The sequence below is a fragment of the Anopheles arabiensis genome, chromosome 3 (assembly GCF_016920715.1).
Source record: "Anopheles arabiensis isolate DONGOLA chromosome 3, AaraD3, whole genome shotgun sequence".
Lineage (NCBI taxonomy): Eukaryota > Metazoa > Arthropoda > Insecta > Diptera > Culicidae > Anopheles > Anopheles arabiensis.
In genome coordinates this window covers 22,982,407-22,995,779 of record NC_053518.1, presented here as the reverse complement: position 1 = coordinate 22,995,779, position 13,373 = coordinate 22,982,407, and the positions used below count along the sequence as shown (strand labels likewise).

The following is a 13,373-nucleotide window of genomic DNA, read 5'->3' as shown; positions in this document are numbered from 1 at the left end:
CTTCGTGCGGGAAATCAACATTCCCGGCTGCAAAAGTTTCCCGTTCGCACACTCACATACACACACGTGTATTAGCATTTGAACCCCGAAACTTTGCAATCATTCCAGTGTGTAGTATAGGCAAGGGAAATGTATTGCTAAGCTCGTCTTCCCTTCGAACCAAGTGTGCCAAGTGACATCCATTTACGGTTCGGTTCGGTTCAAAGCAGCTGGGAAATTGAAGTGAAGAAACAGAGAGAAAGAGAGTAAGGGAAGAAACACTTCTTGTGTAATTGGGAGCTTATTTATATTTGTGTGTGCATGTGTATGGCTCTAGACGTAAGTGTGTGTGTATGCTCCACAAGAAAAGGAAGGAAAAAACAGGGCCACCAGAAGAGGCCGCGCCACATTTGCACATTAACCCTGAAACGAATGGTGAAGCGCTTGAATTTTTCCACCACGAAAAGCGTGCGTCACACCGTTCGTTCTCCATTTTCCTTTCCAAAAACGCATGTGAGAATGTTATCCACTTTTGCATACCCCCCTTCTGCCGTCTGAGGGAGGGTGGTAAAAGGGGTAAAAAGGGGACGTGAAAAGGGGCAGGAAGTGGGAAGTGCCATCATTACTGGAGAGTACACCAGTAAGTTGGGTAGGGAGTTGCTTTGCGAAGTGAAGCCGAACCGGGCATAAATGAAGGTAAAGTGGGAAGTCGAAAAGAATTAGAATACAAAATACAAACAAACACAGATAGAGAGAGATACGTATTCCCTCCTTCTCCAGGGAATAACACCCTGCAACAGTGCGTGTGTGTGAGTGTGTAAAGTCTGAAAGCACAAAAGTAGCAATAAACGGAAAAGCTCGCGAGAGAAGAACTAGTGCGGAGAACTGGAGGTGAAGCGAAGAAATAACGACGGAAATCACTTGAATATTGCATTAACGGGGTGCGTTAGAAGCTCAGTGTGTGTGTGTGTGTGTGTGTGTGTGTGAGTGACGTGATGGGACCAAAGCTAAGCCCATCTGGCAGACCCAACTGTCAACCGAGCCGGAGTCAAGCCACGACCAAAGGAAAGATCATCTGCCGCACGAAACACCAACAACACGGACGGCGTGCAGATGGCGCGCAATGTTGCAGAGCGTGAAAAGCTTGAAGAAAAAGTCAGCAGCAAAAAAATGGCGAGCTGGAAAATGGACGAAAGCAGGCAGCCGCTTGCCCTGGGAGGGCCTGGGCAGCCGGGAATCAGAAGCGGTTTTCGAAATGAAAAGTTGCAAAATGCGAATATTACCGGCTGCTGCCTTGCTGGCGCCCCAAAACAGCTCATAATGATGGAAGGGATGCGAGGGAATTCGAGGATGATTGACACGGTGCGCCACTCTGTCTGGGTGTGTGTGTGTGTGCTTGAGGCTGGATGGAAGATGCAAAGTGCGCTAATATTGCGATGGAAGAATGTTCGTGCAGTGTGGCCCATCGTGGATGGCTCGATTGTTGAGTCGCTTTTGGAGGATGAGGAAGGCAAAAGCGACAAAAAAGGGCTCCCCTAGAGCCACGCGAGAACATTTTCTCAACTTGTTGTTGTGCCAACCGGAGGGATCCGAAATAATTCCCAAAAGCTTCCTCCCGCTTCTTCGTTTGGAGAGGAGGTGAAACTTCACCGTGACGGCGAACAGCGGCAAGGCAGCAGTAGCACTTGAAGTAATATCAGTTACGCCACGGCCTCTGAGGTTTGCTGAGAGAGCTGCAAGCAGAACCGTCTTTTGCGCCGCTTGGGAAGTGTTTGGGAGGACCATAAGGGATCCATCCTCGCCCTCCTCCCCATCCCGGTACCTGGCAAAAGAAACGAAAACTTTTGCGGAAAGGTTAATTTAAATATCAAAGGAATTGCAGCCCTGTGTAGGGAATAGAGCGTATTTCGGAAGTTCCATTACGATTCGTTACAGCGAACCTGGGGCTGGTTGATCATCGTTCCGTATGCCGAGAAGAATCACGGTTTTAGCAAGAAGTCTGCTCTCAGACACACGCATACACACGTCCGCACGAGTCGTTTTCCCCGAGGTTGAAATTGAGCGATAGAGACGTTAGATTGGTGTTGTGGTGAATTTACCAACTCTTTTGATTTTCATCGAAACCGGCACAAGGGTTACCTTTTTTTCTTGAAAAAAAAAAAAAAAGAAACGAAACGGAACGATTTGCCACCCTTTTCTGCGAAGTCTTGCATATCCACTCTTCAGTAACTGATGGGTGCTTTTTTGGCGTATTTTTCCATTTCGGTGTTTGCACGTGTGCTCTTCGGTGGAAACGGGAGTTAACACTTCTAGAACAAAGCAGCGTGCTGAGAAGCGTGTGGTCGCTGCTGCCATCATCGCTATATTACAATGCGCGTTACAATCGTACATGATGAAGGCTTCACTTTCCAGGGAAAACGAGCTCCCCAGAAACGTGCCCGAATACGTGCTGCCGAGTCATACTGGCATTCCAAAACAAATCAGTGATGATGCTGCTGCTGCTGCTGAGAAACATTAGAACGATTCGTGATGAAAGATGAAAGCGATCTGGCAGGACAATATTCGGCGCAGTGGCGGTGTGGCTTCACCCCATCAATCATGCAACCAGATTCCAGTCAAAAATGTGTGGCACTCACGCTGTGTCTGTTTTGTATGTGTGTGTGTTGTTTATGTTTTGCGTGTTTTTTTGGGTTTGTTGTTGGCACATATTTTGAGTGTAGTCTTTCTTTTTTTGTTTGCTGGAAAGGAGTTCAAATTAATGTGTCGACTTGTGAGGTACAACTTTTGGAAAACGAGACATAGACACTTACAGAAATACCAAGAATAGAATTCTTTGTGTGACGAAATGAAAAGCAAGAATGTGCGAGGGTTGCTGCAAACTTATCCCGCCTTTACTGATGTATGTGCAAGCAAAGGACCAGTTTCCGGGGCGTATTGTTCCGTCGACGATCTGTTTCGGATGTTTACTCTCTTTTCCTCTCTGTTTAGCTGTTTGTGTTGGTTTCGGTACCGCCAGCCGAACATTTTCAAACAACAACAGCCCAAAACGTTACTTAGCACTTGATGAAATCTTCTATACCGAAACATGCAACAGAGGTTGCTGTCAAGTTGGAGATCAAGTGCTGCCAAGCATTCTCTCGAGCTGGAACCTATGGATGGTTAAAAAAGGAATACAATCCTTAAATTGTGTGTGTGATTCGGAAAGAGTGATGCGTCTGTACTTTTGAACCATTCGCACATTAAGAACGTTTGCAATACGTATAAAGAGTGTGAACTGTATGTTTCCTCGTGCCACATTTGCAGGAAAAAAATGGGAGGAAAACAATCAAATTTTTGACCCATTTCATACCCTTTGTAGAACAAGTCCCTCCAAGTCCCTGACACTGACGATGTGTACGGTGGCGAGTGGACAACATTTTATGTTTCGGCCCGGTACGCGAACGCTATATGTTGCTTTGTTATTCATGCTGTTATTTTCCTGTTTGTCACTCTTCCACTGCCGCACTTTGTCTTGGTTGTGGATTTTGTTTGGTCTTTTACAAGGCACGAACCATCCCGTATGAACACGGTGGCTGCCGGAATGTGTTAGGTCTCGTTCTCGTGTGTGTCTTATCCATCCCAAAAAGGGTCACAATTTGGCCACTGTTGACCTTTCGTCGTGCTGGTGCTACTGTACGGGGAGCTTGATTTCTGGGCTGCGTAGCAAACGCCGTCATGCCCAGCATGCCTAGCAGAATGCCAATTACTGTTAAAGTTGTTCTTGAGAGATGCAATGCTGTGCTCTACCGCCATTAAACATTTTTAGAGTTCTGATCTGTTTAACGAAGCCACTTTTGTCGAACAGCTTTCTAATACCCTTTTTGCGATCGATTGTGGCGTCCCGCGTCTTCCAGAATAAAATTGGAGCAAGACATAATTTTCCATCCCATCGGGTACGGCAGTACAAGCCAGCTAAGGGAATGATTTGTTTCCTACTTCTTCTTCTTTTTTTTTGCTCGCACTGTAATCTTTCCACTGACTTGGTTGTAAAGTCTCGAGACGATCCATTTTCCCATACACATTGCACGGTACCTTGTGTTGTTGTGTGTGTGTTTATTTTACTCAATTCTTTCTTGCACGTTTGCTACTTGTTTGTTTTGCGCTGCTCCAATTCCCGGGCCGTGGAAAATGAACGAAGGCCGCTAAGTCTGGCAAACAAACGCTTTAACTGAAAAAAAAAACGGGAATAAGGGCTTGCAGCAAAGAAAAGGGGTAGTAGTAGTAACGAATAAGGAATAACCCCACCGTTGCCTCGAATGCTCAATAAGGCGAGTGTTTATGGATTGATGGATGGTGGGCTGAAGTGTATTGTTATTTGCACGCGCGAGAGCAAACAGGCACCGGATATTGGAAAACGTGTTTGTATTATTTCATTTAATGAGCTTCTAGCAGTGAGTGTAGCTGGGAAATGTGTTGTAAAGTTTTTGCTTAAACTCTTAATGAAAAATCTAAAAAAAAGGGTTTGGGATTTACTTAGATGATGTTTTAATTTTCATCTAGCTGTGTCTGATTGGTCAAAACATCAAAACGATGAACCAAGTCGGTCGGTTGAGTGGTCTATCGCCACCCAACGTCGACGTCTATGAAACGTAAATCCGAAGCGAACCGGTTTCTCTGGACCGGTGAACTAAATCAAGACCGGCACAGCAGTCGAGGATTGCCGGTTCTGAGCAAACCTGGCCGCTGTGTTCCGTCTGCAAACTGCTGGTGCCGTGCCGACAATCCTGTTTTTGTAGAATCGCGCCAAGCTCATCTCCCACACGCGCCTGGCATTGGTGGCATTTTTGGTACTTTCACTAGCCAAAGACCGGCTGCTCGGAACCGGGCTTGGGATAATGAAATGGAGAATGTACAATTTAGAAGGTTTGGTAGCGACCAACTCGCTTGGGCTGAGAGAATGGAATGTGTGTAATTTCACTCTTTAAAAGCAAGTTTTGCTTTTCAAAAGCCCTGTGCTAGATGGGGCAGGTTGTTGTAGTGTGTGCAATTTACCGGTTGCTGCTAGCTGTAGACTTCATGTCGTGTGTTTGTGAGGATCTAAGACACACACATTTGCGCCCAAGTGTACCAAAATATAAATATTTTCAAATGTTGAACAAACTAGTAGGAAAATCTGTTATTGCTCTTCAACTGTGCATGCGAATTGCATGCAAATTGTGAACGTACATACCGAGTGGAATGTACATCAAAGTCCAATTATTATAGCCCACCCGGTTGCTTTCAGAATATTGCTCTTACTCGGAACGGTTAGGTAATATTGTTAACCATGCCATGGCAAAAAGGGGTAAGAATCTTTCCAACACTCTGCATACATTTAGCTCACGAAGGCACGAACTGAAAATACAGCTTCAGTGTCGGACAGCTTGTTGTCGTCGTCATCGTCCACCGTCCGTCTTCAACACAGGCTCCGGACAGGCCATCGTGCCGGTCTCATCATGCACGCCCGATGATTGATGGGATGGAACTAGTTAACTGCATTTGTAGCACTGCATAAACTAGACATCATCATTCTGTGCATACGACAAACAAAGAGCTAGTCGCATGTGAAGCCACTGGCCGGTCCTTCCAGCATGACATCACCATTAAAAGATGCACTAAGTACTCGGGGTAGATATTAATCACTTCTTACCGTCACAGCAACGGTACGGGGTTTTGCACTTTTCTCGATCCACACATCTACATCTCATTGAGGTCAGCCTGCCGTCAGTGCGTCGACAGTCATTAAAACGCAAAACCCTCGTCTCGGCACGATAAGTGCAGATTTAATTTCCGACTGTGGTTTTGCAACTCGTTATGTCAAGAATTTCAATCATCACTATCGATGCCGGTGTCCGAAGCGGAGGGGCCGCTTTCATTCAACCCTAACCGAGGGTGGAGGTTTTAGAACCAAAGCTTCGGCGTTAAAGTTTATGCTCTTTGAATCACCCAAACAGTACGGACGTGCGTAAGCAACGGATTGCGGTGGTGCCGTACCTGCACCAGTTCCCACTAAGGAGTTTGCGTGGGCTTTCTTTGAAAGTTCATGTTTGCCGGGCTGCCGCCCCGGGTGAAAGCGGCAGGGTAATTATTCCACCACAGGGGAGCTAAAGATGATAGTCACTGTGTGATGTGTGAATTATAGCGCACGGTGAAGTGGGCCTCGGCCCAGTCTCGCACCCCTTAATTGATGATTTAAATTTGATGCTGCCTCCATTGGCGGCTCCTACCTACCCTGCCCCAAAGCTGGCCAGCTGCCTAAGAAGGTGTGGGCTTGTTTATATTTGCTATCAATTACTGCTTACTGGCTGTTGGTGGTGGCTTTTACCTTTTTCGGCAAAAGGTAACTTGATGCTATCAGGAGCAAACAATCAACGGGGCGCTCGGTTTGACCATTTGGTATGGGTACAGAACAATAAGGCGCAGGCTGTGGAGGAGGCTAATGGAAGGAAAGGGTCTTTGGAAATGGAAATGAAAATTGCCAAGGAAACTCATTCCCTTTTCGATATGCATGTTTTGATGATAATTAAAACGAGCCGCAAATGAAAATTGGCTCCAATAGTTGGAGATATGAAATGTGTTGAAAGTTTGAACCAAATCAAGTAAAAGACATACAGACATGATTTGAACCATCCTTTCAATGAACTTTGACCTTATATGGGTAGGTTCGCCATAGAAGTTAGTTTTAATTATGATGAGGTTGTGTGATTGGTACTAAGTTTATGTTCGGAGTACAGAATTCTATCTTTGAGATGTATTTGGTTTGATTAAACAAACATTCATTCATGTAATATACTAAAAAATAATTAAAATAATTTCAATATTGGAGACTATTACGATTTCAACAATTTTTGTGAGATGGTGCTTGACATTTGGTTTCTGAAACTATGAAACTAAACGTCAAACCTATGTACCGTCAAAAAATGTAAACAAATGCTGATTTTTTGCATATTTGAAAAGGCTTTCTTTGATTTATAATTGATTTTAAATGTATTTTGACAATTGAGTTTCATTGAATGTAGTATAATTGTCAAAATTCAGCATGGTGGAGCACAACTATCTATTAGGCCTTTGCCTATGTCTATTTGTAATGCAACCAGCTTGAAGAGTGTTTCACTAACACCGACTTACAATATAAGTTTTCTAATTCAATACATAAAACTCCCGGTTGACAGAAATGAAAAGTGTCCCCTTGCTGACGACATCACTTTTCCCGAAATTGGTACAGTATGGTTGTATTGTAGTGATTGTTTCGCCTTTTTTTCTACAACTGTTTTACAGCTCTCTGTTTAATTGGTTACCATTGTGAGTCAATTTTTGGCGTTTGGTTAATTACCGTGAGAAATGACGCGAATGTCATTAAACTTATCGTAATTAATTTGGGAAGATATTGAATTAAACAACCGACCGCAAGAGAGGAAAGCTGCCGGAGCGCAAACCGTGCCAACCGTTGCGTGAGAATTGCGTCGCTTTTTTCTTTATTGATTGTGGATAAAATTAATCATTCGAAGAGAAAATGGCACAGTTTAACATCCCATTGTGCTTGGCAGTGGCGGCTTGGGTGGAAAACAATCTACCCGACCACTGATCGTTTTACAATGTGTTTGTGAGTGCGTGATGGAGGTTTTGCAATGCGCACGAGACATCAGGCGAATCTCGCGCACTCCACTGCGTCGACACTACACGCGTCAGCAAAACACGGGCAAAGGAGATGAAGGGGTTGGCACAAACAAACACGTCTAGCAACCGGGCCGGCCCACCACTGGTGACGGTCCACCGCAAAAAACCGCCATCTCAACGCCATGCCTCGGGCTTCGCTATTTTTTAATTAGAGTAAAAGTAGGAAGTAAATGAAACTGCAATCGACGGACGGAACGCGCGCTGGGTAAACTGGTTGGTGTCATTTCCCAGGCACTGCGCTGCCCCTTGTGAGCGACTTTCGATGGAGGGCACCAGTGGCCAGTCTGGTCAGTCCGGCGGTGGGCCGCTGTGGACATTGTGTCGCGGAAAATGTGTCACTTTTCCTTGGTGGCGCAATCGTGCAATGCAAGGGGCAGAGGGAGCCTTCGAAGACTTCGGACTGTATCTCATTGTTCCGGTAACCTGCTTTCCGTAGTGCGCCATACCGGGGCTCGTGGTAAACAAGATCAACAGCTTTGCAGTCGTTGTGTTGATTTAGAATAGTGTTGATTTTTCGTGCCGTCTGTCTTATTGCTTTATAGATGGACCGAGAGGTTAATGAAGCTTTGCGATGGGATTGATTTGGTTATGTCTGGGAGAAAAAGCCTACAGTAGGTCTGGGGTTGAACATGAACATGTTTTATTGGTGACTATTCTGTTGAAAAGCAATAAAAAAGGATTAATGGGCACATTTGTTCAACTCAATTAATAATACAGAATTTTGTCCGGCATCCACTGCAATGATATGACGCAAACCGGTAAAAAGGGAATCATTTATCATTAATGAATGAATAATCCACGTCTATTTTCTTGAAAGTGAAATATTTAAGTATATAAAATGCTTACCGACAACACGAAGCCAACACTCCTTTATTCCTTTTTGTCATTAAAATCTACCCCACTCTACGCAACAAAAAAAAAAAAAAATGAAACAAAAAAAAAGCTCCCCTTCGATTGAACGATGAAAGTGCAAAATGTGGCGCTATTGTTGGGCAGCAAAGAAGCAGCAAAAAAAAGGCAAACAACAAGTTGACACTTGAACTTTTGCAAAACCGTTCTCACACGTCAGGGACCAACCAACGAACGAGAAAATCGGCCAGTTGCGGTAAAAATGCAAAAGTTCGGCCGACCTGTAGCCAGTAAATTTGGGACAGTATCGGCACGAACAGCATGACGCCGTGACCCGATCAGCAAAGTGGTCGATGGTGACAAGTTTTTTGTGTGTGTTGTGTTCTTCCCCTGCCAGACCGGTACAAAAGTGTGAATATTACCACGACGGCAATCGGCTTGGATCAAGGAACGGAAAGGACGTCCTACCACTCAAGCATCACACAAAGCAAGAACGTCCAGGCCAGTAGTGCGGTCAGTGTGTGTGTGTGAGAGAAAGAACGGAAGGAATCGAGAGCACGAGCATCGTGAGGCTGGGTAGTAGTTTTGGTCAACGAACGTCACACTTCGAAATCAAGCGGGCAATTAGAGTGCCATTGAGTAGTGTGTCCCCTCCACCTTGCGGCAAGGGGTAAGCAGCTTGCTCTGCAAACAACTTTCAGTGTCCGTGGGGTCCCAGGTAGTTGGATCAGCTTTTTGAACACTGGCCACGCACACACACACACATATCGACGAATATCGAGTGTAATCATGCAGATGAAACTTTTTCTTTCACAAGGGATGGGAACTGTGGGAAAAGGGTGTGATGGTGTTAAGTAGCACATACACACGTAGGTGGCACCGGTACGTACGTGTGTTTTCGATGCGGATTCGATGCCGGTGGTTTTTGATCGGCTTCTCCCCGTCGCAGGCGGGTAAGTTACCCGGAAAATCGAAAGGAAAACCTACCATACCATTACGCTGAAAAGGTGTTACTTGCAGCAGCTTTCCGCATTATTTCATGGTACCGGCAAGATGGCTACACTGACTCACTGTAAACGTTGTATTAAACAGTGGAAAAACAAAACCTTTTGAGCCCCACACACACACATCAGCCTTCGGGCAGCTTCATCGCACCCGAGGCGTATCTAATTGACGGAAAAACGTTGCTCAGAGGATTTCCTTTCGATCCGTTGCCCCGGCGGTTGCTGCCGTTTAATGATACGTTTTTAGTGTTGTGAGCTGTGCCGCATATATTTTTTTCTGTTGCCCTTATCGAAAGTGAACCAAATTTTAATTATTTTATTCATCTGGGACGTGCGTTTATTTTGCAGATTCACCGGGCGAGAGAGAGAGAAAACTCTGCTGAAAAGCGAACAGTGCCTAGCCTAGATGACTGTGCCGTTCATTATCTAACGATGGATTAGCTTCGAAAGGGAAACACGGCTGGGTGGCAGCAAACGAAACAACAAGAAAAAAACAAGAGGAAAAACTGGAATATCTTTAGCAGTGCAGTTGCGGAGGAGCGTGTGATGTACAGCGCGAAGGAAAGTGTGTCATACTTAATGCAATGGAGCATCGTCCGTACGAGCTGCTGATGGTGATGATGATGCTGAAGAAAAAGCATGCAAAGGCTACATCATCTTCCCTCGCGCAGGTGTAGTGCGACCCAGGTAGTCGAGTGTACTAGTGAAAGTGAATAACTTAGTGTGTGAGTGTACGTTTTCGGTGGATTAGTGTCTTTTGTGTGAGTGTGTTTTTTTGGGTGTTTATTTTAAAGTAAGAAATATTCAACGAACCAGTGAAAATGGAGCCAATCTATGGAACTAATAAGAAATACCTGCAAAGCATTGCCGGTAGCGAGTACTACCGGAACCCGAGCACGTTGCGACCGATGGTGAGTAGTGGTCGGGATATTTCGGGTGTTTAATTGGTCTTTTTTCTACATATTCTATTAGATTATTTCGTACAGGATTTGGGTATGATGTTTTTTTAATTTTTAGTCTGAACCATAATTTCCTATAGGAAAATTATAGACAAAATATTTCAAAAATAATTTCTGCTTTTTAAAGCAACTTAAAGCGATCCAAAACAATTAGCAAATATTGATGTTTGAATTAATTCAATTCTGGCATGCAACGATCAATCTGCGTTTACAACATCTTCTCTTCGTGTGATTTAAAATTCAACAACAATTTACTACCATTGCTTCTCACCGGACAAGCCCAAATCTAGATTCTTGCGAAAACACAACAAAAAACCCTCTACAAACGTTCATCAATACCCCCCCCCCCACCATCAACGCACCTGCAAGGCGTGCCTGAGAACATTTCATCCGCCAGATCTTCCGGCACCATTCCCCTCCGAAAGCATGAAGTAAACAATTTCCAGGTTGATCATAAATTTGATGCGCACTCCATCTTCTTCGAGCCGGGCACGCGGGCTCGATGTTTCATTCCAAAATGTTGCTTCTTCATCGCAGCAAACTCCCACTTCCACCCCAAAAAGCAAAAAAAAACAAAAAAACGAAAAAACAGAGAAGCATGAAATCAGTTCCACTTTCCCGCACGTCCCTGCGAGGCGCGTCTTCACGTTAACCTGCGGCGGAGAGGCGTAAAAGCTAACCGAAATGGTCAAAACGTGCCCATCGTTTTGAGGTCGATTTTCTCTCTGCCTCTTGTTCTGCCCCCTGCAGGCGGGAAAGCCACCCGTCCCGGTGTGCTGGTTAATGGAAATTTGGCCACAAGAAGATGAGTGCATTGAATTTTTTTTGGTGTTCGGTGATGGTTGTTGTTGCTCTGCTTGTTGCTTCTTCCTTTTTTGGAGCTTTCACGTTAGAGTTTGTTTTGCTTTTATGCATTTGCAATTGATGGAAGAAATGAGGATGAAGGTTTGGTTTTTTTCTGTGTGTGTGTGTGTGTTCTGTGAATTAGATTGGAGGTGAAATTTATTTAAATTTAAGAATCTTTGATTTGTATGTAGGGAGCGGCATTTGGTGCTTCAACCAGTTGACTGAGACTGATTGATGGAATTTTAGAAATACACTGTTTTTCGGCTCAGTTTTCAATGTGAAAAGCATTATTCAAAACTTCGAAGATGTTTTTAACAGCTGTCATTAAATGTGACTTTTGAAATTGTTGAATAATGCTGTTCACATTAGAAACTGACCTGGAAAACAGTGTAAGGTATAATTCGTACATGCTTTCGAATTGGAGTGATTCTTTTCCCAATTCTTTTATTTTTATTTTTTTTCAACCTTTACCATTGATAGCTATATGATCGGATGTAGAATACCTGAAACATCACAAAATTCGCAATTGAAATAGCTGAAATGGTAGAGTGGACATGAGAAAAGCGAGTCATGTCAGATCTATAGTAGTTTCATTCAAATTCGCAGTTCATTCTCTTAAAGGCTCAATAAATATATTTAAATCATCAATAAAAAAAAGAAAAATATTGAAACAATCACATGAAAAACACATAAACCTAAACTAAACACAGCGCCGCTTCACACCAGACGCAGCGGAAAATCAATTTGATGAAACGTTTTTCATCGGAACGCCGGCACCGTCCGTAGATCAACATCTTGATCGTATCACGCTCCGGGACGATGAAAGTTAGCGATGAGTGCGATCGGAAAATCGGATTACCCGCACGGTAGGATTCCGACAAAAAAAAAGGTGGGAATGCTGATCCGGAGATTTCCGGAAAACTGCCACTGCACGGTGTGCAGAGGGGTTTAAAATTATAAGAAGCTTTCTTTTTCTACCCACTATGGCTCTCTACGGAAATCCGAAATCCGTACCCGATTGTTTGATAGATGGGGATGGCCATAGCTAAGTGATCACCACACCCGGGCCATCGATTGAGTGTGCCGGAACGTGCACAAAAAAGTAAAGCCAGATCGAATGTTGGTGTGGATGGATGGAAAGCAACGCAACATTGCTGAATGCCTGGCGGCTAATAGATCTCCCCCGCCGCATCTAAGGCTACAATCGATGATACGGAAGTGCGCTATGCGTAGATAAGGGGTGGGCCAAAAAAAAGAGAAATTTTGATGACACACCAACATTTTGGGTAGAAAATCGGATAAGAGGGAATGAACGCACACAAAAAAAAAGCTCCGATCCGAACCGAACCGTTGCCCATTCTCGAGTGACCACCGTGTGCGGGAGATAGAAAGTGTTGCAAACGCAAACCAGTGTGCCAGATTGATGCATTCGGCCGGACGGCGCTGGACGGACGGACTGGATGGATGCTGGAGTGGGCAAATTTACATAATTAAGTTTATTAGATAATTGACCTGACCTAATGCGAAGCGGGTTAGTTTGGCCTGCTTCGGTCACACCGATGGCAAAACCTCCTCCGCGGCTACCGGGTGCAGCCGCAAAGGTAATTCGGTCAGCTCGTACATCGAACTGACCGTGGCAGCGAAAAGCGGGACCTCCTTTCAACGGGGCGCTCTATGCGGCTCAAGCGAATGCTGAAGATGCCGGAACAGTTTCTAATAGCCATCCCCAGTTGGTCCAAATACCGTGAGATAAATCGTCTGACCGCTAAGCCTCTGCCGGCAGACAGCGATGGTCGGCGGTGGCACGGTCAGCAGCGTACGGGGGTGGTAATGGGAAATTCTACGTGAAGGAAGGAAAACGTACGTGCCAAAACTTTCTCCACCAGCTCGTTTTCTGTGCTCGTTTTTTTGTGTGTGTGTTGTCTCACTCTTCATTTTGCAGTCCTTCATTCGCCACTGCCACCGTTGGTCGTTGGGTTTTGCGCGGCACGGTAGAGTTGTCTGTGACGTGTTCGGTACGTTCCCACATGCGACGCACATG

General features: G+C 44.8%; 1 protein-coding gene across 5 annotated transcripts in view; it reads left to right on the top strand.

Annotated features, from left to right (window-relative positions):
• Positions 1 to 13,373, top strand: part of LOC120903607 (mucin-2) — a 54,613-nt gene that overhangs the window by 783 nt on the left and 40,457 nt on the right. For all 5 annotated transcript variants that reach the window (XM_040313132.1, XM_040313133.1, XM_040313135.1 and 2 more), the window contains exon 2: positions 9,876 to 10,438. In XM_040313132.1, coding sequence (XP_040169066.1) covers positions 10,349 to 10,438 — 90 coding nt within the window. In that variant the 5' untranslated portion in view covers positions 9,876 to 10,348. The remainder of the gene's footprint in view (positions 1 to 9,875; positions 10,439 to 13,373) is intronic.